This window comes from Pongo pygmaeus, chromosome 23 (assembly GCF_028885625.2).
Source record: "Pongo pygmaeus isolate AG05252 chromosome 23, NHGRI_mPonPyg2-v2.0_pri, whole genome shotgun sequence".
Lineage (NCBI taxonomy): Eukaryota > Metazoa > Chordata > Mammalia > Primates > Hominidae > Pongo > Pongo pygmaeus.
In genome coordinates this window covers 35128571-35155779 of record NC_085931.1, presented here as the reverse complement: position 1 = coordinate 35155779, position 27209 = coordinate 35128571, and the positions used below count along the sequence as shown (strand labels likewise).

Sequence of the window (27209 nt, the reverse complement as noted above, 5' to 3'; positions counted from 1 at the left end):
CGGCTCGGTCAAATCTAGCGCAAGTTTGAAGCCTGCGGCCTCGCAATTTTAGCAGCTTCGTTCCAGGCCAGGTGAGCTGGAGCGCGGATTTAGAACGCTTTCCTGCTCTTCGGGAACTTGAGGTTTTAATTTTAATTTTAATTTTTTTTTGACATGGAGCCTTGCTCTGTCGCCCAGGTTGGCGTGCAGTGGCGATCTCGGCTCACTGCAACCTCCACCTCCCGGATTCAAGCAATTCTCCTGCCTCAGCCTCCTAAGTCGCTGGGACTACAGACTCATGCCACCACACCTGGCTAATTTTTGTATTTTTAGTAGAGACGGGGTTTCACCATGTTGGCCAAGCTGGTCTCGAACTCCTGAGCACATGATCCTCCCACCTCAGCCTCCCAAAGTGCTGGGATTACAGGCATGAGCCATCGCGCCTGGCTGAGCTTGAGGTTTTTATGGTCTTTTCTGGGTGACTTTGCAGTGGTCATATTATTACTCCTAGGTGGGGGAAGGTAGGGACTGTCCCTCATCACTGCTGTGCCCGCAGAGGACTCCTGGCACCGGGATTGTCGCCGGGGTGCAACCACCAAGAAGAAAAGCACCCAGAAGTGGGGGTGTGGGTCACCAAGTAAGACAGGAGGCCCCTCCGTAAGGAAGGAGCAGGTCAAGGGGCAAGGGGAGCGGTGACTGGGGCGTTTGGCCCTGCCTGGCATGCTCACTTCTGTGTGTGCACAGCTGTCCCCAGCCATGCATGCTCTCCGTGGAAGTCAGGTGCAGCCCTGTGTTCTCTCACACTGCAGTCCTTTCAGACAGCCTGTGAACCCACCCCGTCTTCAGTTTCTCCTCTCTGAAGGGGGGTGACCACCCACCTTGAGGGTGGCCTCCCAGTGAGGTGAGCACACCAAGGGTGGGCCATTCTTTCCTGGCAGACTCACCAGGCCTGGTCCAGCCGCTACCCCCTTGCTCATGCAGTGCATGCCACCTGGTTCCTGTTTGCCAAACCAAACAAACTGCACACTTCTCATGGTGGTCCCCGGGCCTAAACTGCAGAGAGTTGTTACTTCAGTTCCCATGGCTGATGGACTGCAGGTTCCACAAGGCATGGCCTTGGACCTCGGAGGCACCCAAGACCACTTAAGTGGGTTACACAAATGAAAATGAGGCTGAAAGGATGACACTGAAGCAGGCATTGAAATGCCAACTTTTTTTTTTATTTTTTATTTTTGAGACGGAGTCTTGCTCTGTCGCTCAGGCTGGAGTGCAGTGGTACGATCTCCACTCACTGCAACTTCCGCCTCCTGGGTTCAAGCGATTCTCTTGCCTCAGTCTCCCAAGTATCTGGGACCCCAGGCGCATGCCACCATGCCCCGCTAATTATTTGTTTTTTGTTGTTTTTTTGTTTTTGTTTTTGTTTTTTTTAAACAGAGTCTCACTCTGTTGCCAGGCTGGAGTGTGGTGGTGTGATCTCGGCTTACTGCAACCTCCACCTCCCAGGTTCAAGTGATTCTCCTGCTTCAGCTTCCCAAGTAGCTGCGACTACAGGAGCGTGCCACCATGCCCAGCTAATTTTTTTTTTGTATTTTTAGTAGAGACGGGGTTTCACCATGTTGGCCAGGATGGTCTCTCGTGATCCGCCTGCCTCAGCCTCCCAAATTGCTGGGATTACAGGCATGAGCCACCACGCCCGGCCTGAAATGCCTACTTTTTAAAAATGAGTCACTTTAGCGGGGAACAGTGGCTCATGTCTATATCCCAGAACTTTGTGAGGCCGAGGCAGGCAGATTGCTTGAGTCCAGGAGTTCAAGACCAGCCTGGCCAACATGGTGAAACCCTGTCTCTACAAAAAATACAAAAATTAGCAGAGCATAGTGATGCACACCTGTAGTCCCAGCTACTTGGGAGGCTGAGGCAGGAGGATTGTTTGAGCCTGGAAGGCGGAGATTGCAGTGAGCCAAGATCACACCATTGAGCAAGACCCTGTCTCAAAATAATAAAAATAAATAAAAGTGAGTGACTTTAAAGAAAAGATTGCCTTTCAGGCGCGGTGGCTTATGCCTGTAATCCCAGCACTTTGGGAGGACGAGGTGGGTGGATCACCTGAGGTCAGGAGTTCAAGACCAGCCTGGCCAACATGGTGAAACCCCGTCTCTACTAAAAATATAAAAAATTAGCCGGGCGTGGTGGCGGGCGCCTGTAGTCCCAGCTACTCAGGAGACTGAGGCAGGAGAATGGCGTGAACCCGGGAGGCGGAGCTTGCAGTGAGCCGAGATCGCGTCACTGCACTCCAGCTGGGCAAGAGAGAGAGAGACTCCGTCTCAAAAAAAAAAAAAAAAAAAAAAAGAAAAGATTACGAACAGTGTAGGTTGTAAAAATCACTGCTGTCTTACTTCTCCTCGCCCTCTAGGAGTCTCTGTGGAGTCTTCTTGAATAAGCTGTGAAACATTTCCCCACCCGCTTCCCTTTCTTGGCCCAGGCTTCCTGACCACAGCCTCAACTTTGAGCAGCTCAGAGCCCTGCCTGCTGGGATGGGAGCCACTGCCTGGATCGTGGCTCTACAGGGCCACCCATGATGGAACAGGTCGCCTGGTGAGGTGGTGAGGCCCTTCATCACTTCAAGGGGTGTACAGCAGGACTGGGTAGCCCCGAAAATCAGGGATGAGACTGAAGGATCCCTTCCAGAATGTGGACACACCCCCTCCTTTGAGTCTCACCTCCTTTCTTTCTTTTTTGTTTTTTGAGATGGAGTCTCGCTCTGTCGCCCAGGCTGGAGTGCAATGGCACAGTCTCAGCTCACTGCAACCTCTGCCTCCCGGGTTCAAGTGATTCTCCTGCCTCAGCCTCCTGAGTAGCTGGGCTTACAGGCATGTGCCACCACACCTGGCTAATTTTTGTATTTTTACTAGAGGCAGGGTTTCACCATGTTGGTCAGGCTGGTCTCCAACTCCCGACCTCGTGATCCACCTGCCTCGGCCTCCCAAAGTGCTGGGATTACAGGCATGAGCCACTGTGCCAGGCCTCTCACCTCCTTTCTTTCAAGTCTGAGGTGGCTAGCCTGGAGGGGTCCCCAGGGGCTTGCTGGGGACACCCTGAGGGCCCAGTACTCCACTCAGACACCTCCCACAGCCTTCTGACAGCACCCTCCCCACAGCTGACCAGCTAGAGGACCTCCTGACCCCTCCACTTGTCTGCTGGTATGGAAAAGCCTGGACCCTCCCTCTTGGAGCCTCAGTTTCCCTATCTGTAAACTTCGGTCTCTCCCAAGCTGAAGGACTGGCCAGTCCCTGCCATATGCCTCACTTTCCCCTGGGACACATTTTAATATCCCTTTCCTGGCCAGGTGCAATGGCTTCCCCATGTAATCCCAGCACTTTGGGAGGCCAAGGTGGGCAGATCACTTGAGGTCAGGAGTTCGAGACCAGCCTGGCCAACATGGTGAAACCCCATCTCTACTAAAAATACAAAAATTAGCCAGGCATGGTGGCGCGTGTCTGTGGTCCCAGCTACTTGGGAGGCTGAGGTAGGAGAATCGTTTGAACCTGGGAGGCGGAGGTTGCAGTGAGTGGAGATCACACCACTGCACTCCTGCCTGGGAGACAGAGTGAGACTGTGTCTCGAAAAATAAATAAATAAATAAATAAAATAATATCCCTTTCCTCACAGGGGCTATTGTGTCATCTTCTAGAAGGATCCGTTGAGGCTCTGAGGGGTGGGGGAACTTGCTTGTGGGTAGGACCACCTGTCACAAGTTAGCAGAGGTCAGAGGTCAGGCCACCAAGGAGACCCAGTGGGATGCGCCTTCCAAAGGTGGGGGTACGGATGGGACCCATGAAACCCGACTCTTCTCGGACTCTAGCCAAGTCTGAGACTTTGGACGGCCACCACCCAGCGGAGAAACTGAGACCCAGAGCGGCACGGGTTGGTCAGGGTCACCCAGCACCAGACAGGGACTTTGCCAGCCCCGGGGCAGGACCCTGTCTCTGGCTGTCGACCCCGCTGGGCCGTCCCCTCCCCGTTCACCTCCCCCACCCGGGCCGCGGCGGCTAGGAGAGTTCAGAACAAAAGGCGGTGGGGGGCGGGGCCGGGGCGGGCCGGGGGTGGGGCGGAAGCTATAAGGGGCGGTGGCCCGGCGCGGCCCAGCAAGCCCAGCAGCCCCGGGGCGGATGGCTCCGGCCGCCTGGCTCCACAGCGCGGCCCCGCGCGCCCTCCTGCTCCCGATGCTGCTGCTGCTGCTCCAGCCGCCGCCGCTGCTGGCCCGGGCTCTGCCGCCGGTGAGTGCCCGCCACTCGCCGGCCGCTCCTCGCTGAGGGGGCGCCGGGCACGCGGGCTGGGCCCAGCGGCAGATCCGGACCCAAAGGGGCGCCCCGGGTGGCCTCCTGCGCCCGGTACCCGAAACGCTTTCTGGTTCCCTCTAGGCGTGATAGACAGCGAGCTTGCAGTCCCTGGGGGTGTGAAGGGGAGCCAGCGCCGGCATCGTTCGGGCTGGTGGGACGGGACTCCACGCTGGACTCACGCTTGCTCCCAGCGTGGGGACCTGCCTCTCGCGCTCCAGCCGCGGGTGCTGGAGTGTGCGTGGAAGGAAGTAGCAGTGGGAGTGGTTACAGGGCCCCCTATTCATCGCAGGGACAAAGCCGAGCAGATCCTAGGCAGGTGTCAGCCTGCAGGTGTGTGGCCGCAGTTAGTACACCTCCAGGTGTGCGGTGGGCTGGAAGATAAAGGGAGAGCTAGGGAGGGCAGCTCTGTGCTGCGGGAAGTGGGGTCTGAGCCTGGAGATGTCCCCTGCGGGCACCTGCCGGCAGCAGTTTTGGGAGGCTTGGAGCCAGGAGAACATGAGTATGAAATAGTATGAGTGCAGTGTGTGTGTGACTGAGAGGTGGCTGTCAGAAAGAAGCCGGGAAAGGAAAGGGAGAAAATGTGTGCTTAGGAGAGGAGAAGAAAGCCCAGGTAAGAGAGGACAGCAGAGTGAGGAGAGGAGGGACTGTCATGGAGTGTGTGTGACAGCTTGCATGTGTCCCAAAAGCTGCCCCTTCCCTGGGGCGCTTCCAGGCACCAGTCCCAGGGCCTGGGGCCAGAGCCTGGGCCACTCCACTCCACAGCGGAGGCGTTCAGACAGCTTGGGCAGTGAAGGGAGTAGGAGGGGGTGACAGGCAGAGTCTCAGGACTGGTCTGGTGAGGAGGGAGGCCTGGCCAGGCTGGGACCCTCTGTCCAGCCACTCTGGCTCTGCCCTGGGCAGCCTTGTCCTGTGCTGGCTATGGGAGCAGAAAGGGATGGGATGGGTGGGGTAGAGGGAATGGGGGGCATCTCAGTCTGGAGTCTTGCCTCCTTCCCAGCCCCTCTTGGTCCCTAGGACTTGGGACAGAGTCAGGAATCACTGTGGGTAGACATTGAACCCACAGGTCTGGAAACTGGAGAGATCTGGGTTTGAACCATGCGACCCTGGGTGAATCCTGCCATGCCTCAGAATCTCACCCACTCCATCGCTAATGGGGATGCGCGTGGGAGGGGGCAATGGTGTCTACTGCTGTGCCCACCGCTGAGCAATGAGGTGATGCCAGGCTCACTAGAAACACTGTCACCTGTAGCTGCCACTTTGACGCTTGTGCATGGTCAGTGCTGGAGCTGGGGGCCAGCTTGGGGTGGGGTCTGAGCTGGACTGTGGTCTGTCACTCTGCAAACACGCAGCGAGCATTTGGGGTCACCTCTGATGTGTTTATCCCTCGGCTGCCTTCAGCAAGGCTGGGAGAGCTCTGTAAATATTTATCCAGCCCAGTTCCCAGCTTTCAGGGTTGATAGAAGCCCTGCAGTCCGATGGATGGGACGGAGCTACCGTCCCTCCTGGAGCCAGCAGCAGAGCGGTGAGAATAGGAAGATTAGGTGGAAACTTGAGGGAGAAGATATCCCTGCTTGCCAACTGGCTGTGCGAGTTGGGCAGGTTGCTTGACCTCTCTGAGCCTCAGAGGGGCGTGATGATAACTGCATGGTGATGCTCCCGTCTTCCTCCATAGCCTAACAAGTGCCTTCCTCGAAGTCTCGCCTCCCACTGACATCAGAAGGCATAGCTATGATTAATTATACCCACTAGACTGACTGCAGACTGAGGCCCAGAAAGGGGCACAATGAGCCCGGCCTTTCGCAGTGTTTCCTGGCACCCTGGCTTCCTCCCTTATCTCCCCTCTATCTGGTGCCTCCCGTTTTCTGGATTGCAAGTTGACCCTGGGCCGGGGTTGACTCCGAGTCTCTAAGCTGCCAGGACACTGGGTCAGCTGAGAAATTCCTTGAATGTGTCTGCAGCTGAGGTTTGGTGTCTGCCAGAGGAGGGTGGGGCTAAGTGAGCTAAGAACCCACCACAGGGCAGGCCAAGGGAGGCTACTGGCCAAGACAGAGGGAATGCACTGGAAGCAGAAATGCTTCTTGGAGAAAAGCCAAGAGCTGGGGAGACAGGGGGAAGCCCTGGAGGTGGGAGGCATGAGCCCCAGGTCTAGGCCCAGCTCTTGCATGACTTGCTGTGTGACCCCGGGCAAAGTCCTTGAGCTCTCTGGGCTCTGTCTCATCCTCTGGGAAATGGGGGAGCTGCTTGTTCCTCAAACTCCCCAGGGGTGTAGATGAGGCCAGTGGTGGCCTGTGTCTACCACCTCACCTTACTGAATCCCAAGAGTCCTGGGAAGGCCAAGCCCACCTGTCTCACAAGTAGCAAGCTGCTTCATGCCACGCCTTGTAGTTAGGGCATCTGGCCCCAGGCCAGAAAGGACTTGGAAAGATGAAGCGTGGGAGGACAGTGAGGCAGAGTGTGTGTCCTATCCCAGCCGTGGGGAAACTGAGGCCAAGAGCTCATGGGCTCTAAAAAAATCATGGGCTCTAAAAAACAACCTCAGTAGCTAGAGGCCTCATTTCTAGCATCTCCTGCTCACTCAGTTTCTAAGAATTTAATGAATGAGACATGGACAGGGAGAAGAGACCTTGATATGCGGGAGACCCTGCACAAGGTGCTTCTCTTTTCTAGGCCTGAAAGCTCCCTTCTAGCTGCGACTTCTGTTTTACCATTTAAAGCCTGGAGATTTTGTTGGGGAGCTAGAGGGGAGGTGGGTGATGGGAACTTTAGGGACTGGCAAGGGCAGATTCCCAAGCGTGGGAGGGGAGGGCCCACAGGGACAAGGAACAGGGCCAGGTAAGAGGTGCTTCTCTGTGCCAGAGGCTACAGCAGGCATTACAGAAGGATGTCACGTAGCCCTTTACTGTGGCATCATTCCCATTTGACAGATAGGAAAGTTGAGGCTAAGAGAGGAAGGTGACTTGTCTAGAGTCTCCATGTCATAGAATTAGGCCTTCTGAACCTCAGTGGCCGGCTCTTTTTGCGACACTAAGACTGTCATGATCCAGGCGTTTGGGCATGGACTGGGTGCCTCATGAGGGAAGGACAGGAAGGGACAGTGGAAGGGGTGGGGCATGCCTGTGGCTCTCCCTCCATGACTGTCTGCACCAGGACTCACTGGAGGGCAGAGGAGAGAAGAGATTTCTGGCCATGGGCATAGACAGGGCTGGCAGGCTGGGCTCTGGGTTGTTTGGAGCTCCCAGGGGACAGCACAGCTCTGCCCTTTCCAGGGAGGGTCTTCATACCCTTGCCAGGCTGGGGAAAGGAATCTGTTTCTCCTGTAGGTCAAGGGGGCAGTGTGACGAGGAGGAAGAGGCAGGCCCCTCTGGCAGCCCACATCCTCTATGGGAGGACTTGGATATGTAGCATCTCCACCTTCCTGGTGGATATTGGAAGCCCAACGAACCTGCCTGCAAAATGCCTGGGAAATAGCAGGCACTGAATAATTTGCAATTTCTTCTCTTCTGTCACCAAGGTGAGGCCAGCCTGGGTCCCTCCTTCAGGGGAAGGGTGACTCAACCCCTGCAGAACAGAGCAGAGGTAGCAGGGAGCTGGGTGGGCTGTGAGCACAGATAGTCCGCTGCCTGCCAGCTGTTATCTGATCAAGCTGCTTAACTCCTCTGGGGCCCATTTCCTCATCCTGGAAATGAGGGTGATGCTGGAGTTGGTGAGAGGTTCCATCAGGGGCTAACAGCAAGTCCGTGGAGCTGTTGCCAAGGTCCTAGCCTGCAACCAGTGATAAGTACTTATTAACAATAACCCCAGGCTGTGTGCGGTGGCTCATGCCTGTAATCCCAGTACTTTGGGAGGCCGAGGCGGGTGGAACATGAGGTCAGGAGTTCAAGACCAGCCTGGCCAACATGGAGAACCCTCATCTCTACTAAAAATACAAAAATTAGCCAGGCATGAGGCTGGGCGCGGTGGCTCACGCCTGTAATCCCAGCACTTTGGGAGGCCGAGGCGAGCGGATCACAAGGTCAGCAGATCGAGACCATCCTGGCTAACATGGTGAAACCCAGTCTCTACTAGAAATACAAAAAAATTAGCCGGGCATGGCAGCGTGCGCCTGTAGTGCCAGCTACTCGGGAGGCTGAGTCAGGAGCATGGCATGAACCCAGAAGGCGGAGGTTGTAGTCAGCCCAGATCATGCCACTGTACTCCAGCCTGGGTGACAGAGCGAGACTCCCTCTCAGAAAAAAAATAAAAAATAAAAAATAAATAACCAGGCATGGTGGCGGGCAGCTGTAACCCCAGCTACTCGGGAGGCTGAGGCAGAGAATTGCTTGAACCCAGGAGGTGGAGATTGTAGTGAGCCGAGATCGCGCCACTGCACTCCAGCTTGGGCAACAGAGCCAGACTGCATCTCAAAAAAACAAGACAAAACAAAATAAAAAACCAATAAGCCCAGAATCGGCCAGAACCCACAACCCAGTGAGACTGCGCTGTGCCAGGTAACCATGCAATAAGCAAACTCGGAAACGGGGGGAAGCTGCTTCAGGGCCTCATGCCCTTAGTAGTTCCATAGCCTCCGTGTTCAGAAGGCCCCCCTTCATGGTGGGGTGTTCTTGACGCCTCAGCTCTGGGATGAGGAGCAGGGAGCGTTGGGACACTGATCAGATCCCTGGGGTGTATGGAGCCTGGGAGAGCTGCCAAAGGCTGAGGGTGAGGTGGGGCCTGAGTGGCTGAGCTCCTGCCCCAAATATGGCTGTGAGGAGGCTGCAGTTGCCCAGACCAGACAGGTGCTGAGTCTCTCAGCAAGCAGCACAGCTCCATCCCTCTCCTTCAGTGCAGGAAGGAGACTTGGCTTCTGTGCGGTGTCCAGAGCCAGGCCTTAGCCTTAGGCCTGGGCTGCCAGGGTCCTGGCCTGGCCTTGCCATGCCCTTGCTGGGTGACTTTGCAGGGTCTCCAACCTCTCTGAGCTTCTGCTTTTCTCATGCACAAGAACTGTAACTTCTGCCCTGGAGACTTATAGACAGGTAGCAGGATGTAGCTTAGGTCTGAATCGCCATCTGTGGTCCTGGGGCTTTGGCGAGTGGGGCTGGGCACCTGGTAATTAACTGTCCCCACCCTCCCCGCTTGAAGAAGGCAGGCAGATCACAGATCAGCTCCCACTGTACTCCTAGCCCTGGTGGGGTGTGACCAAAACCACCTCTGCTAGAAGCCAGGCCTCAGTGGCCAGGTGCCTTCCCGGGTGCTGGGCCTGTGCTAGGTGCTGTACATGCCTCACCTTGTCCAGTCCACAAATCAGTGTCACCCCCAGCAGTCAGGTTACACTGACTGAGGCCACACTGCAGGGCTACAGCTGCTCTACACTGGGGAGGAGGTGGGGGAAATCCTGGGCAGGAGAGAGGGCAGAGCCTGCTCATATGACAGGGACAGCAGCATGGGGGGTGACCCAGGTGTGTCTGAACTTAGTGGACACAGGAAGAAAGGGAGTTGGAAGCGAGTTTCTGTGGGGAGCAGGAGGAGGTTGCCTGGTGTTCCCTCGGAGGAAGCTTTTTGGGGTCCATTCCTGGAGTGTATGGCTTATAGCCAGTCCCAGTGTGCCCCTACCCCCAGACCTCATTGGCCTAAGTAGCTGGAGTAGGTGACAGGCAGCCCAGGGCCCTCCATGATGTGGGGGACAGCTTGATGCCTTGGAACAAGGTGCCAAGAAACCAGAGAGCCAGCCAGATGCCAAAGGGCCCTGCCATGTGCCGGTGCCCTTTCCCTCTCCGTTTGCCCAGCCACACAGTGGGCTGGGGTTGCACGTGGGTTTGCTGACAGGCCACACCTCTAACTGTGGGCCATGTGGACCTTAGGCTTGACCAGACCCTCATGTCATCTCTCCTGCCTAGGACGCCCACCACCTCCATGCTGAGTGGAGGGGGCCACAGCCCTGGCATGCAGCCCTGCCCAGTAGCCCGGTGCCTGCCCCTGCCACGCAGGAGGCCCCCCGGCCTGCCAGCAGCCTCAGGCCTCCCCGCTGTGGTGTGCCCGACCCACCTGATGGGCTGAGTGCCCGCAACCGACAGAAGAGGTTCGTGCTTTCTGGCGGGCGCTGGGAGAAGACGGACCTCACTTACAGGTAGGGGCCTGGGAGCAGGACACTAGGATGCCACCTGTGTGTCCGTGGGTAAGCCAGCCGCCCTCACAGCTGCTGCTTGAGACACAGGCCGGGGTAGATCTTCATGTCTAACAGACCTGTGTGTCCACTGAACCCCAGGGAGGCCATCTATGGGCAAACACCCTGAAACCCCAATTTAGACACACACACATATGGAGACCCTCCCTCAGCAGAGGGGCAGAGCCTCTGTCATCATGCAAAGAGTCCCAGCACATGCCTGCGGATGGGTGTTCAGTCACTCAGGCAGCCTTTACTAGAGACCTGTGAGGACAAGCCTCTGGGACTCCACGGTGAATGAGGCAGACACAGCCCCATCCTCTGTGTCAGTCTGAGGTGGGTGTCAGCCATGTCATTGTCCAACTCTACCATCACAACTTGGGCTTCGAGCAGGTGGAGACCGTGGTAAGCGGGGAGAGGCAATAGTGGGCATCTCACTGGGTGACTTGGGAGGACCCTGGGCAGGTGATAGGGAAGCTGGGGCTCACACATCCTGCGGGTGGGGACCCAGCCTGGGAATGAAGAATGGGCTGGTGTCACACAGCATTGGAGCTGAGACTGGGATCTTCAGAATTTCCTAGGTGGGGGCCTGGGAACCAACAGGGGCTCAAGGAACTAAGGTCTGCCCACAGTGAGTGGCACTGTCAGGTCTAGGATGGGGGTCCCGGGACCCCTGGTCCTGGTTCTTTCCACTGAATGCAGACACTTGTATTTGCCTAAGTATGAACAAACCACATACACATGTGCCCGTGTGGCCAGGGAGACCAGTGCGCTGAAGCTGAGGCCTAGAGCACACCTGGCCTGTGTCCTGAGTGTTCACACACCCACCAAGCATCCAGGGGCAACTCCTGGTGCCTCAGCCATCAGGGGCTGTCCCTTCCCTGAGGCCCAGGCCCCTCCATCTCCCTCCAGGATCCTTCGGTTCCCATGGCAGCTGGTGCAGGAGCAGGTGCAGCAGACGATGGCAGAGGCCCTAAAGGTATGGAGCGATGTGACGCCACTCACCTTCACTGAGGTGCACGAGGGCCGTGCTGACATCATGATCGACTTCGCCAGGTGAATGGGCGGCCTGGGACCCCTCCGGGAATAGCCTCACCTGCCAGCAGCCACTGACCCCGCCCCCACCCATCTGTAGGTACTGGCATGGGGACGACCTGCCGTTTGATGGGCCTGGGGGCATCCTGGCCCATGCCTTCTTCCCTAAGACTCACCGAGAAGGGGATGTCCACTTCGACTATGATGAGACCTGGACTATCGGGGATGACCAGGGTATGGGCTGGGGACCCATTTTCCAGATGGGGCAACTGAAGATCATAAAGAATGGGGACTCACCAAGGTCACTGAGCTGGGGTCTGGAGCTGGATGTCCTGGGCAGGAGGTTCGGGGGTTGCTGAGCCACCTCCCTTTTCTAGGAACAGACCTACTGCAGGTGGCAGCCCATGAATTTGGCCACGTGCTGGGGCTGCAGCACACAACAGCAGCCAAGGCCCTGATGTCCGCTTTCTACACCTTTCGCTACCCACTGAGTCTCAGCCCAGATGACCGCAGGGGCATTCAACACCTATATGGCCAGCCCTGGCCCACTGTCACCTCCAGGACCCCAGCCCTGGGCCCCCAGGCTGGGATAGACACCAATGAGATTGCACCGCTGGAGGTGAGGCCCTGCCCGCCAGTTCCCCCACTCCTCTGCTGGCCACTGTGACTGCAGCATATGCTCTCAGCATGTGTCCCTCTCTCCCACCACAGCCGGACGCCCCACCAGATGCCTGTGAGGCCTCGTTTGACGCGGTCTCCACCATCCGAGGCGAGCTCTTTTTCTTCAAAGCGGGCTTTGTATGGCGCCTGCGTGGGGGCCAGCTGCAGCCCGGCTACCCAGCATTGGCCTCTCGCCACTGGCAGGGACTGCCTAGCCCTGTGGACGCTGCCTTCGAGGATGCCCAGGGCCACATTTGGTTCTTCCAAGGTGAGTGGGGGTTGGGGATCTGCTCAAGAGACTTCCCAGAGCCAGGAATGTTATGGCCAAGGGGAGGAACAGACAGACGGATCCTCAGGGACACAGTGGATAGGGATAGTTGCCCCAAAGCCTGGGGGCCAAGGGAGACAGAGTGTGGTTTGCTCCTCAGGCACAGGTAGGAGGCTCCCGGAGGTGGCTCTTGAGATAGGAGCAGCGTGGAAGGGATTGCACGGTGGGGCCACGTGTTGGTGCGTTCAACCCTCAGCCACCCCATGGGGCGGGGTTCTAGAGATGAGGCCTCTGGGGCTCCGAGGCAGTGAAGTGACTCACTGAGAGTGCAGCTGGGAAGAGGCAGGGCAGGGAATTGATCCAGGTCTGTCATCCTAGAGCTGGGATTTCCACCTTCAACTGGCAGAGATGAGAGCCTGGAGCATTGCAGATGCCAGGGACTTCACAAATGAAGGCACCGCATGGGAAACCTGCGTGGGTTCCAGGGCAGCCCAGCCTGCAGGGGCCCAGGGAGTGGCATTTGTCATGGCCAAATGCCAGTGGAAGGAGCAGGCGCCCAGGCAGCCCTCCACTGATGAGAGTAACCTCACCCATGCGCTAGTTTACAGAGCATTCACTGCCCCAGCTTACCCCAGGCCTCCCGCTTCCCTCTGCGAGTGAGGCGCTGAGCAGGCATTATTGGCCTGCATATTTTACTAATAAGGAAACTGAGGCTGGGAGAGTCTGTGGTGGGGGTCAAGCAGGTCCACAGTGGCGGGGCATGGCAGTGATGGCTGGGCAGGTCCTTGCAGCCTTCCCTCTCCGGCAGGTGCTCAGTACTGGGTGTACGACGGTGAAAAGCCAGTCCTGGGCCCCACACCCCTCACCGAGCTGGGCCTGGTGAGGTTCCCGGTCCATGCCGCCTTGGTCTGGGGTCCCGAGAAGAACAAGATCTACTTCTTCCGAGGCAGGGACTACTGGCGTTTCCACCCCAGCACCCGGCGTGTAGACAGTCCCGTGCCCCGCAGGGCCACTGACTGGCGAGGGGTGCCCTCTGAGATCGACGCTGCTTTCCAGGATGCTGATGGTGCGTTGGGGGTGAGGCAGCTGGTGGGAGGTGGGCACAGCAGCCGCTTCTCCCACCTGGTGGTGGCTGGGCTCCCACATGACTGCCACAGGCAGTGTGGCTCTTCATCACAGGTCCTTTGTCCAGTGCCATCTGCCCTCCTCTCGGTGGCCGGCTAGTGCTACATTCCATATTGCAGATGAGGAGACTGAGGGTCAGAGAAGTGCAAGGTCTTACCCTGGTTGCTCAGCCACAGCCAGTAGAACAATAAACTGCTGTACACTGAGGGCGAACAATGCTCTAAGCTCCTTACTGGTCTCATCCAGTTCTCAGAACAGCCCTCTGAAGTGACACCTGTTGTGAACCCAGTTTCCAGAGGAGCAGAGGCTCGGGCAATGAGGCCCCTAACCTGGACTACACTGGTGGTCCCTGCTCCTAACCACTGACCCACCCAGCCTCCCACAACCACAGAGGGCTAGAGCCAGTCCAGTGCTCCCTCCCCTGCTAGGCTCCTCTTCTGTGCTCTTTCTCCCACATCAGGACCCACTGGGACAGCTATCCTAGGGTAGCCTCCAGCTCCAGGACTCCAGGATGCCTGTCAATAGCCTGGCTAATGGATGCGGGAGAGAGTGATGTGGAGGGTGGTGGGGGCAATGGGACTTGCTTTCCTGAGAGGTGGGACTCAGGCCTCTGAGGCTCTGGGTACCTGTCAGGCTGGGTATTAGCCCAGCCCAGATTCCGGGGCAGGCAGAAGGGCTCCCTAGAGGGAAGAGAGGTTCTGAAAGGCTGGCCCTGGATCCTGCAGGACTCGAGGAACTCAGCAGTGGCCAAGGGCTGCCCACCCATCCCTCTCTTAGTGCCAATCCCTGGGCACAGCCTGACAGGCAGGAGTAGGGCCCAGTGTCCACTCGCCCAGGCTTGACCACCTTCTCTTCTCAGGCTATGCCTACTTCCTGCGTGGCCGCCTCTACTGGAAGTTTGACCCTGTGAAGGTGAAGGCTCTGGAAGGCTTCCCCCGTCTCGTGGGTCCCGACTTCTTCGGCTGTGCCGAGCCTGCCAACACTTTCCTCTGACCGTGGCTTGGATGCCCTCAGGGGTGCTGACCCCTGCGAGGCCACGGATATCAGGCTAGAGACCCATGGCCATCTTTGTGGTTGTGGGCACCAGGCATGGGACTGAGCCCATGTCTCCTCAGGGGGATGGGGTGGGGTACAACCACCATGACAACTGCAGGGAGGGCCACGCAGGTCGTGGTCACCTGCCAGCGACTGTCTCAGACTGGGCAGGGAGGCTTTGGCATGACTTAAGAGGAAGGGCAGTCTTGGGCCAGCTATGCAGGTCCTGGCAAACCTGGCTGCCCTGTCTCCATACCTGTCCCTCAGGGTAGCACCATGGCAGGGCTGGGGGAACTGGAGTGTCCTTGCTCTATCCCTGTTGTGAGGTTCCTTCCAGGGGCTGGCACTGAAGCAAGGGTGCTGGGGCCCTGTGGCCATCAGCCCTGGCTGAGCAACCCGGCTGTAGGGCAGGGCCACTTCCTGAGGTCAGGTCTTGGTAGGTGCCTGCATCTGTCTGCCGTCTGGCTGACAATCCTGGAAATCTGTTCTCCAGAATCCAGGCCAAAAAGTTCACAGTCAACTGGGGAGGGGTATTCTTCATGCAGGAGACCCCGGGCCCTGGAGGCTGCAACATACCTCAATCCTGTCCCAGGCCGGATCCTCCTGAAGCCCTTTTCACAGCACTGCTATCCTCCAAAGCCATTGTAAATGTGTGTACAGTGTGTATAAAGCTTCTTCTTTTTTTTTTTTTTTAAACTGAGGATTGTCATTAAACACAGTTGTTTTCTACCTGCCTGCTTGGTCTCCTTTTGTGAATGTTCAGCCAGGATGGGGAGGCCTGGCCACTGTCCAGCCCTATCCTGAGAGCCGGGGTCGAAGTCCACCACCCCCAAGCCTCTGGCCCTTGGGGCTGGGCACAGTGCTCAGGGCTCCTTCTGCTCCATTTCTACATCACATTTTGTTACAGTGGCTTCTTAACTGGCTCCCCACTTTCCTACTTGTCTCCTCTGTTCATCCTCCAGAGTGGTGGTTTATCTGCTCACGCCACAGCCCAGCCTTCCATACATAGGTGTGGTTTCTGCATCCATAGGCTCAACTAACCTCGGGTAGAAAAAAAAATGTTTAAAAAAAGTATGCGGCCAGGTGCAGTGGCTTGTGCCTGTAATCCCAGTTCTTTGGAAGGCCGAGGTGTGTGGATCACCTGAGGTCAGGAGTTCGAGACCAGTCTGGCCAACATGGTGAAACCCCATCTCTACTAAAAATACAAAAAGTAGCTGGGTGTGGTGGCAGGAGCCTGTAATCCCAGCTACTTGGGAGGCTGAGGCAGGAGAATTGCTTGAACCTGGAGGCGGAGGTTACAGTGAGCCGAGATAGTGCCATTGCGCTCCAGCCTGGGTGACAAGAGCAAAACTCCATCTCAAAAAATAATTAATAAATAAATAGGCTGGGTGCGGTGGCTCATGCTTGTGATCCCAGCACTTTGGGAGGCTGAGGCGAGCGGATCACGAGGTCGGGAGATCAAGACCATCCTGGCTAACACCGTGAAGCCCCGTCTCTACTAAAAATACAAAAAATTAGCCAGGCGTGGTGGCGGGCGCCTGTAGTCCCAGCTACTCGGGAGGCTGAGGCAGGAGAATGGTGTGAACCCAGGAGGCGGTGCTTGCAGTGAGCCAAGATCGTGCCACTGCACTCCAGCCTGGGCGACAGAGCAAAACTCTGTCTCAATAAAATAAATAAATAAATAAATAAATAAATAAAGGATGGTTACCTCTGTACTGAACATGTACAGACTTTTTTGTCATTGTTCTCTAAACAATAGTATAACAACTATTTATATAACATTTGCTTTGTATTAGGTAGTATAAGGAATCTAGAGATGATTTAAGGTATACAGAAAAATGTGTGTAGGTTATATACAAGTATGACACCATCTTATATAATGGACTTGAGCATCTGTGGACTTTATTATCTGCAGGGGGTCCTGGAACCAATTCCCATGGATACTGAGGGATGACTGTACTTTGGTTTCCCACCACTGTGAGTATACAGAACAAAGCAACTTCAGTCACTGCCCTTCCCAACTCTCCAGTGTCTCCTTGCCCTACCTTCCAGCCCCATGTGTGTCTTCGTAATAGCATAGTTGCATTTTTTTTTTTTAAGGGAGGCAGGGTCTCCATTTGTTGCCCAGGCTGCAGTGCAGTGGTGCAATCAGCTCACTATAACCTTGAACTCCTGGGCTCAAGGGATCTTCCCCTCTCCACTTCCCAAGTAGCTGGGGCTACAGGTGCACACCACCATGCTACACCCAGCTTATTTATTTTAAAATTTTTGTAGAGACAGGGTCTTGCTGTCTTGTCCAGTCTGGTCTCAAACTCCTGGCTTCAAGTGATCCTCCCTGCCTTGGCCTCCTAAAGAGTTGGGATTACAAGGCTGGGCGCAATGGCTCACGCCTGTAATCCCAGCACTTTGGGAGGCCGAGGCGGGCGGATCACGAGGTCAGGAGATCCAGACCATCCTGGCTAACACCGTGAAACCCCGTCTCTACTAAAAATACAAAAAGTTAGCCGGGCGTGGTTGCGGGCGCCTGTAGTCCCAGCTACCTGGGAGGCTGAGGCAGGAGACTGCAGCCTGGGCGACAGAGCGAGACTCCGTCTCAAAAAAAAAAAAGAGTTGGGATTACAGGCATGAGCCGCTGAGCCCAGTCACAGCTGCAATTTCATTAGGCTGAACTGTGTGAAATCATCAGTAGTGGGCTTCTGTTTTACTCCCTGCATTATTCAATCAGATAGATGATTGCTTTGAGACTTTCATTAGTTTCACTAGCTTCGCGCTGTAAGAGCCAAGAGGCAGAGCCACAGGGCTGGGCTGCCTGGTTTCGCTCCCCACTGCAGGGCTCGGTTAAGCAGAGTGTAGAGCTAAGAGAGGAATGGAGAAGGTGGAAGGTGTCCCTCCCTTCCAGCGCTCATCTGATGCACCAGCCAAACCAAACACCACCTGGGCCTTTGAACATTGCCAAGCCTCATCCGCTGTTGTCATTTTACCCACTTCTACAGCTGCAGGGACAGCCGTAGGCCCGGAACTGGGCTATCTCTTCCTAGGGGCCCGCCTATCTGCTCAGCTGCACTGCGTTTTAGGGGTGGGGAAGCTAAGGCACGAGCTTGGGGTCCCAAAGCATGCCCAGACCACCCAGGCTTCCACCCAGGTCCTCCTCCTTCAGGTCTCACTTCGTTTCTTCTCCCCTGGGCTCAGTTCCAGTCCTGGCTGTAAGACTGGGAAAGCCACTGCTTGAGTCAGGACCTCAGTGGCTATTTTTGTCCGTGAGACGTCCTCTACACCACGACTTGCGAGGTAGCCTAGGCGAAAGAGAAATTAGTCGTGGCTCCTTTAAGGGGTCCGCGGAGGCGCGCCCGGCCTTTTGTTTGAGCGGCGGCGCGCGCGTCAGCGTCAACGCCTGCGCCTGCGCACTGAGGGCGGCCTGGTCGTCGACTGCGGCGGCGGCGGCTGAGGAGCCCGGCTGAGGCGCCGGTACCCGGCCCGGTCCGCATTTCGCCTTCCGGCTTCGGTTTCCCTCGGCCCAGCACGCCCCGGCCCCGCCCCAGCCCTCTTGATCCCTCGCAGCCCGGCTCCGGCCGCCCGCCTCTGCCGCCGCAATGATGATGATGGCGCTGAGCAAGACCTTCGGGCAGAAGCCCGTGAAGTTCCAGCTGGAGGACGACGGCGAGTTCTACATGATCGGCTCCGAGGTAGCCCGCGGCGCGTCCTCGCCCTCCCCGGGCTCGGCCCCGCGGGAGCCCCGGGGCGGGCCCATGCGCCGAGAGCGCGCGTCTCCATTCATCGGGGCGGGGGGCGCGCGCGCGCGCGCGCTCGGGGCTGTGGGGCGTGACCTAGAGGGCGTGTCGGGTGTGGCCCCCGCCCCCTCATCGACCTGGGATTTCATTACTCATTTCGCCTAGGTCCGCCGCATTCAGTGCTGCCAGGATTTTGGCGCCGCGAGGGGCCCCAGTGGTTCCGCGCTGGGTTGGTTTCCAACCAGACGCAAAGAAACGGGATATTGAGTTAGCCCCTGCGACGCTTGGGGGACCGCACTGCTGCCTTTGACCCTTTTTAGATGTCGTAAATTCACGTGAACCCCTCCCCGTATTGCTACTTGTGGGAACCTGAAATGGCAGGCTGGAAACCCTGGACTTAGTGAGGGCTCATCCCCATTGTGTTTGTTGCCTCTTAGGTGGGCAGTGGAGGTCTTTTGACCTTTGTTTACCAGTGAAGAAACAGATTGGAGGAAGATGTTTGCTTTTGGGTGAATAAGGGCCCCATGCCTAAGCTAGATCTTTCAGCAGTTCTGAAGCAATTGACACTTTCCATATCTGTGAACTGATTCTGAATTATTCCAGGGGAAAGAGCCTAAAGATGTTTAACCCTTAACTAGAGTAGCTGCATTTTGTTGCATCAACTGGATGACTGATTTCAGGAAAACCCTACTGGCCTTTGAATGGGTGTTTGTTCCAAGTATATTAGGTTCTTGTTTTTTGTTTTTTATAGAGACAGGGTCTGGCTATGTTGCCTAGGCAGGTCTCTAACTCCTGGGCTCAAGCAGTCTGCCCGCCTTGGTCTCCCAAAGTGCTAGGATTACAGGCATGAGCCACCACGCCCGGCTATATATTAGGTTTTTACAGATTGTCTCAAACTAGCCTTTTTTGCTCCAAAGGCAGTCCCCAGCTAGTATATGTTACCTTTTTTAAAAAATTACGGATATACAGTTCAGATGTACAGATGTCAAGCAGTAGAATCTCATGTAAGGAAGTAAGTGCCAATCCTGGAGAATTAAAGCTGTCATGAAATGCCAAGAGTTTCTTCTCCTTATAGCAGCTTTTAGTATCATATTCCAGCATTTTATTCATACTTTATTTTGTTTTATTTTTATTTTTGAAAAAAGGTCTCACTTTGTGCAGTGGTGTGATCTCAGCTTACTGCAGCCTTGACCTCCTGGGCTCAAGTGATCCTCCTGCTTCAGCCTCCCAAGTAGCTGGGACTACAGGTGTGCACCACCATGCCCGACTAATTTTTGTATTTTTTGTAGAGACAGGGTTTTGCCATATTGCCCAGGCTGGTCTTGAACTCCTAGGCTCAAGTGATCCTTGCACCTCAGCCTCTCAAAGTACTGGAATGACAGGTGTGAGCTACTGCACTCACACTCAGCACATTCATGCTTTTTAAACTTGCGGGTTTTTTCCTTCACAATTGAGCATAGCATGAATGAATGAAGCCTCAAGATGGTCACACTGAGTCCCATGGATGAGACTAAGGTCAATAGCATCAGAACTTTAGTGTTAGCATTTTCCACCATTTTTTTTTTTCTGGACGAGGTTTGACTCTATCACCCAGACTGGAGTGTAGTGGTGCAATCTCGGCTCACTGCAACCTCTGCCTCCCGGGCTCAAGCCATCCTCCCACCTCAGTCTCCCAAGTAGCTGGGACTACACACACACACCACCACACCCGGCTAATTTTTATATTTTTAGTAAAGATGGGGTTTTACCATATTGTCCAGGCTGGTCTTAAACTTGTGAGCTCAAGTGATATGCCCGCCTCGGCCTCCCAAAGTGCTGGGATTATAGGCGTGAGCCACTGTGCCTGGCCTCCACCAATTTTTATAAAACAAAAAATATAGGATTCAATAAAATTTTCACGTTGTCACTTAAATTACAACTGTTCAAAGATGCCAGTGCTGGAGAGGTAGAGCCAGTGCCTGTCCATCTGCCACAGTTCAGAATGGTCCTCGTTGGCCAGCAGGCACCTGCCTAACTGCAGAACGCAAAAGGTGTTGAATTTCAGCCTGTGATACTAGGCGAGTTGTTTACCTGATCTAATGGGTGTAAAAGTAATCAGTTTGGCTCTGAGTAGGTGACACTTCAAAAGAAAGCTTTCATTTATTAGTTGGAGCAAATTGAGAAGCTGTGTGTGGCCAAGTGGGAAGAACCTTGGGAGGCCTGGTTCCAGCCCTGCTCTGCCTTGCTGTCGCGTTTCTCATGTGTATAATGTGATGCTTAGACTAGATGGTCTCCAGGATCTTCCCCAAAACACATTTTAGTTTCTAGAAAGCTAATTACAATCTTGTCTTTCAGCCCCTTCACTCCTGGGCCTCCCAGTAAGAATAATCTTCCTGAGACGCAGGCTGTAAGAGACTCAGATGGAGAGGCAGTTTGTTCTTTTGGGCCTGACTTAATCATCAGACCTTCAGAGTTTAGGGAAGGGTTCAATGTCAGAGCTCTATTGAAATTCAGTACCTCCAGTGACAGTAGTGGATGGACTGTCTCAGCCCACTGCCCTGTGGAAAACAGGCACTGTATTCAGAGAGGTGGGCCAGCCATAGCAACATACCCAGTGCCTCCATGCGCCATCTGTGGAGCTGTCTTGGGAAGGCATCTGCATTTACTATGAGTGTGTGTCACTGTTCTGCCATTAACAGACAGCTGTATTTACCAAGCCAGAATCATGGAGCTTTGAGGACCCTAACGGATCCCCAAGTCCAGCACCTTCATTTTATATTCAGGAAACCTGGGTCCCAAGAGGGCGAAGGCTGGTTCAGAGAAAAGCCAGGAAGGCAAGCCCAGTTTCCTAAGTTCTGAAGGGGCTTTGGGGGGCATCTAGGAGACTCAGAGCCCTGCAGGGCCTGCAAGGTAGTCATAGGGGGGAGTATTGTCAATTTCTTTTAAAAAACCTAATGGAAACTCTACATTTACCATGATACTGGATGATACCGACACACAAGCCAAATAACATAGAGGGGTCTGTGCCCTCTATGTGGAAAGCAAGTGACTTGCTGTGTCTGCTCTTCTCTCAGTGTTCAGTAGCCCTGGTTGTTGATTACAGTCACTGCTGAAAATGGAGAAACATTTTATTTAATACTATGCCTGGGTCTGATACCTATAATCCCAGCACTTTGGGAGGCCCAGGCAGGAGAATCACTTGAACCCAGGAGTTTAAGACCAGCCTGGGCAACATAGTGAGACTCTTGTCTCTACAGATTTTTATTTTTATTTTTTTAAATTAGGCTGGGTATGTGGCTCACACCCATAATCCCAGCACTTTGGGAGGCCGAGGTGGGCAGATCGCTTGAGCCCAGGAGTTTGAGACCAGCCTGCGCAACATGGTGAAACTCCGTCTCTACAAAAAATACAAAAATTAGCCGGTTGTGGTGGCAAGCAACTATAGTCCCAGCTACTCAGGAGGCTGAGGCAGAAGGATCGCTTGAGCCGAGGAGTTCAAGGCTGCAGTGAGCTATGATCGCACCACTGCAATCGAGCCTGGGTGACAGAGCGAGACCCTGTCTCAAAAATAATAATAAAAATTAAAAATAAATTTAAAAATTCAAAATATATACTATGTTGGGTAGATAAAATGGGAAACATAATAGAAGTGGTCCTTCATGGGGGTGAAGTTCAGAGTTGCTGAGCATTTGGCAGATGAGTAAAGAGACCCAGAAAATGGGAAGTGATCCCAGGTTACAGATGGAGCCAGCACCTGGCACCCAGTCTATTGGCCATCCCCTGCAATGTGACTCTGAAGTGATCATACTTGAAAAGTCAATGAGACAATAGGGTACCCTCATAAAAACTTTAGGTCTAGATTTATTTTCCTTAAGGAAGTCACACTTTCAGTATTTGGTACAAGCAAACCTGAAGCCATTGTTTGAGTCAGTGATGATTTATATAGCAGTCTGGTGATTGCCTTGTAAACCTTTTGGAAAATTCCTTTGGTATCCCTGGTTTGGGTTTTGTTACTAAACAAAGCAACACAGGCCATGGGGGAAATTATCTGGCATCTGTCTAAAATTAAAAGACCTTTTTGGTGTTTATTACATGGTAAAAATATCAAAGTCTTGTCCTTAAGATAAAAGAAGGTCAAGGAGGCCTTGCATTTCTGGAAAGTGCCAGAGATCCTTAGTCCAAAATCAAAATCACCACGAACTTCTTGCTAAGCTCTGGGTGCCTCCCACTCAGGCATCTGCCCAGGCCTTTTGAAGCTTGGTTCTGTTGTCAGGATGCACACATGCAGGCCAGATGTGCACTGCTGGTGAACCCTTCATATCAGCAGAATGTGTTTTAATGCTGCCGAAAGCATGGCGCCTGGGGGCCACCTCGAGGCCTGTTTGTCTGTTGCTTGATGCAGTCTGCGCCAGGACCCTCCCCTTCCCTGTGGTGCTGCGACCCTTATAATGAGCCTTCTTGCTTTACTCATAGGTGGGAAACTACCTCCGTATGTTCCGAGGTTCTCTGTACAAGAGATACCCCTCACTCTGGAGGCGACTAGCCACTGTGGAAGAGAGGAAGAAAATAGTTGCATCGTCACATGGTAAAAAAACAAAACCTAACACTAAGGGTGCGTCTTCACGAGGGTTTGTAAACCTGTTTCAAAACCACTCGCTTATGTCATGAAGATAAAACGTTTTCACTCCAGAGTGTCTTCACTGCAGCCTTGGCCTTAGTTGGGCAGGGAGCATCCCAGGGGTGGGCCGCCCTGTGAGCACTCCAGGCGAGGAAGTGGCTCCAGGGAGCCATTGGTGGTCCACCGTCAGGTATTTCCAGTGGGGCCATTGGGTACGTGAGTGGGCCGGGGCCAGGACACTAGCAGGTGCTGTGAAGACATGTTGGTCTCAAAACGTTTTAGGAATGCTGCGATGCTCTGCCATCTGCCGTGGGTGTGTCGCCATAATCATCTTCCATGCAGCCCAAGTGGCGGGTGGTGGTCCCAGCTCCCACTCCCCTCTGGGGCTTTCACCGCTTGCTTCCCAGAGCACATCCATCCCATAGCACTTCATCCTGGCAGCCAGTGTGCTAGAGCCCATGTGCATGTCCCTGCTCCTGGTGGCCTGCGTGTGCCTGGGGCTTGCTAGGTACACTAGTGAAACTAGTGGGCTTTGGGTCATGGCAGCTCTGTGCAGGGTGAAAGGGTGCTCTTCAGACACTCTGGGGGCTCTGCGGGAGACACTCCCATGGAGACATTTGGGTTTGGACACAGCATGTCCTTTGGCAGGTGGCGAAACTGCTTCCCATGTGGCAATGGCGCCTTGTAGAGAGCTGCCCTAGGCCTGGGTGTGTCTGTGAGCACGTGTGCGATGCTTCGTAGTCTGCCCTGTTTGTTTGTGTCTGTAGGTGCTGCTGTGGTTTTGTCCACTGCGGGAAAGTAGTGGTTCTTTTAATGCAGGAGCCAGAGCTTCTTTTTGATCTGCTGCTATGACATTTCCACTCACTTGCTTAAAACAGTTTCCTTTTTGTTCCCCCTCCTCCCCTAGCAGAGCATCAGTCACTAACACAGCGAGTCCCCAGCTTTGCTTCCCCCTCCGCAAGTCCCTGGGCTAAGTCTTGGGAGATACCTTCCCCATAAGTGATTGATTTCTCCAGGAGAAGCCAGACTGGGCCCACAGACAGGTAGCTCTTGACGCAGATTCCCCGGAAGAGCTAGGGGTCGAGCTGCCTAGAATCTGTCCTGCTTCCCAGGCAGCACGTGTAGACCGGCTCGGGGATAGAAATTTGTGTTTGGTGTGAAGCAGCTCTTTCCAACTCTCTGGGCTCTTGTTTTAAAAGAAAAGTATTCTTCATCTTCCATTCCATCTCCCCACCTTGCATCGTGTTGTGGACTGTGGTGGTGTCAGACCTCTTCCCACTGGGGTGTTACTCTGGGAGCTTTCTTTTCCCCTGAGTGAGGACCAAGAGAACATGTTCTGGGGTCGAGTGTCCCCACTGGTCGTGCTGTATTGTAGTTGCTGATGCTGCCCTGAGCACTTCCCTCTGCCCCGAGCCAGTGCTCCTGGGGCCGATTAGTCCAAATCAGTCCCATTGGAGGCTCTACCCAGCAGGACTTGTAAGTAAAGCACTCAGTCCAGATTGCCCTTTTGGAAGAGGCCAGCATTCGGCAGTAGTAAGTTTGACACCTGGCTTTTCCCACCTCCCGCATGCGAGGACCTTGATGTGCTGCATCCACTTGGCTGGCTGCTGTGTGCCACCGCCACCAGCAGAGTGACCCAGTGATGTCTGTCTGTTACAGATCACGGATACACGACTCTAGCCACCAGTGTGACCCTGTTAAAAGCCTCGGAAGTGGAAGAGATTCTGGATGGCAACGATGAGAAGTACAAGGCTGTATCCATCAGCACAGAGCCCCCCACCTACCTCAGGTAATGTGTTCCTGGCCAGGGCATCTCTGGGGACACCTGTGGGGTCTTTTCTCAGACTCAAGAACTGGTTGGGTTGAAGTTAAATTGAAACACTTTTTTTTTTTTTTTGAGATGGAATCTTGTTCTTGTCGCCCAGGCTGGAGTGCAGTGGCGCGATCTCGGCTCACTGCAACCTCTGCCTCCCAGGTTCAAGTGATTCTCCTGCCTCAACCTCTCGAGTAGCTGGGATTACAGGTGCCTGCCACCACACCTGGCTAATTTTTTTTTTCTTTGAGACAGTTTCACTCTCGTTGCCCAGGATGGAGTGCAATGGCGTGATCTCAGCTCACTGCAACGTCTGCCTCCTGGGTTCAAGTGATTCTCCTGCCTCAGCCTCCCAAGTAGCTGGAATTACAGGCATGCGCCACCATGCCCAGCTAATTTTGTATTTTTGGTAGAGACGAGTCTCTCCATGTTGGTCAGGCTGGTCTCGAACCCCGACCTCAGGTGATCCGCCCGCCTTGGCCTCCCAGAGTGCTGGGATTACAGGCGTGAGCCACCGCGCCCGGTCCTAATTTTTGTATTGAAACACTTTTTAACAGTTCCCTCTGTTTTTATACATTTTCTTAGCCAGGTTTCTAAGTTTCTTCTGTATCATTGGAATTTCTAAGAAAAGTAAGCCAAGTCCTGGATTCTGGAGAACAGTTACAAATGCTTGGAAAGTGGGACTCACAGGGCACAGTGATTGTGTTTGTAATCCCAGCACTTTGGGAGGCCGAGGCATTGCTTGAGGCCAGGAGTTTAAGACCAGCCTGGGGCAACACAGCAAGACGTCATTTCTTAAAAAAAACAAATAAGTGGGACCAATTTGTCAGAAAAATCAGTGGCTCACATAAACTTACAAAAGAAACAACAATAGATTTGAATGTATAAAAACTTAGAACCTGGCTGGGTGCGGTGGCTCACACCTGTAACCCCAGCAGTTTGGGAGGCCGAGGTGGGCGGATCACCTGAGGTCGGGAGTTAGAGACCAGCCTCACCCACATGGAGAAACCCCATCTCTACTAAAAATACAAAATTAGCCAGGTGTGGTGGCGCATGCCTGTAATCCCAGCTACTCGGGAACCTGAGGCAGGAGAATTGCTTGAACCCGGGAGGTGGAGATTGCAGTAAGCTGAGATCGCACCATTGCACTCCAGACTGGGCAACAAAAGTGAAACTCCATCTCAAAAAAAACAAAAACAAAACAAAACTTAGAACCTTTAGAAGAGTATTTATGGTAACAATTTAAAAACCGAGTAATTGGGAAGTTACGATGTTGTATCTAGAATCTATACATCCAGATTTATACAACAAACTTGGATACCCCAACAAATAGGTAAAAGATGGTCCATACCTTGAAGTACAAGGGAGTAAACAAACATGGAAAGAATTTGCCCTCATGTGTAATTTCAAAAATTCCAAGCATAAGACTGGGCGTGGTGGCTTATGCCTGTAATCTCAGCACTTTGGGAAGTCAAGGCAGGAGGATCGCTTGAGCCCAGGATTTGACTGTGTTGCCCAGGAGACCAGCCTGAGCAACATAGTGAGACGTTATCTTTACTGAAAGTTAAAAAAATTAGCTGAGTGTGGTGATCACACCACTGTCCTCTAGCCTGGGTAACAGAACGACACTCTTTGTCTTTAAAAAAAAATAAAAAACAGGCCGGGCACGGTGGCTCACGCCTGTAATCCCAGCACTTTGGGAGGCCGAGGCAGGCGGATGACCTGAGGTCAGGAGTGCGAGATCAGCCTGACCAACATGGTGAAGCCTCATCTCTACTAAACATAGAAAGTTAGCCGGGCATGCTGGTGCATGCTTGTAATCCCAGCTACTCGGGAAGGCTGAGGCAGGAGAATCACTTGAACCCGGGAGGCGGAAGTTGCCGTGAGTCGAGATTGCGCCATTGCTCTCCAGCCTGGGCAACGAGAGTGAAACTCTGTCTCAAAAGAATAAAATAAAATTAAATAAAAAATAAATAAATAAAAAATAAAAATAAAAATTCCAAGCATAAAACAAAAAACTGGCAATGTAAGGAATTGGGGAAGGTGTGATAGAGCTGCGCTCATGTGTGCTGGAGGTGCTTTTTTTTTTTTTTTGAGACAAAGTTTTCACTCTTGTTGCCCAGGCTGGAGTGCGGTGGCATGATCTCGGCTCACTGCAACCTCCGCCTCTTGGATTCAAGCGATTCCCTTGCCTCAGCCTCTGGAGTAGCTGGGATTACAGGAATGCACCACTATGCCTGGCTAATTTTTTTGTATTTTTATTAGAGACGGGGTTTCACCATTTTGCCCAGGCTGGTCTCGAGCTCCTGACCTCAGGTAATCCTCCCGCCTTGGCCTCCCAAAGTGCTGGGATTACAGGTGTAAGCCACTGCGCCTGGCCTTTTTTTTTTTTTTTTTTTTTTTTTTGAGATGGAGTTTCGCTCTGTCACCCAGGCTAGAGTGAAGTGGCGGGATCTCAGCTCACTGCCACCTCCGCCTCCCGGGTTCAAG

The 27209-nt window shown here is 54.1% G+C and overlaps 2 protein-coding genes across 3 annotated transcripts in view; both read left to right on the top strand.

Moving 5' to 3' along the window:
* Positions 1-4102: 4102 nt before the first annotated feature.
* MMP11 (matrix metallopeptidase 11) lies at positions 4103-15310 on the top strand. Its single transcript, XM_054469375.2, has 8 exons — positions 4103-4256; positions 10193-10422; positions 11371-11514; positions 11594-11727; positions 11871-12112; positions 12205-12421; positions 13230-13487; positions 14406-15310. Exons 1-8 carry the CDS (start codon positions 4149-4151, stop codon positions 14537-14539), a joined length of 1467 nt encoding a protein of 488 aa, XP_054325350.2. The 5' UTR covers positions 4103-4148; the 3' UTR covers positions 14540-15310.
* Positions 15311-16463: 1153 nt separating this feature from the next.
* Positions 16464-27209, top strand: part of SMARCB1 (SWI/SNF related, matrix associated, actin dependent regulator of chromatin, subfamily b, member 1) — a 44235-nt gene continuing 33489 nt past the window's right edge. The window contains exons 1-3 of one of the 2 annotated variants that reach the window (XM_054469367.2): positions 16464-18264; positions 22762-22873; positions 24566-24695. In XM_054469367.2, coding sequence (XP_054325342.1) covers positions 18172-18264; positions 22762-22873; positions 24566-24695 — 335 coding nt within the window. In that variant the 5' untranslated portion in view covers positions 16464-18171. Of the gene's footprint in view, positions 18265-22761; positions 22901-24565; positions 24696-27209 lie in introns of both variants that reach the window. The other variant, XM_054469366.2, reaches the window with a different exon arrangement.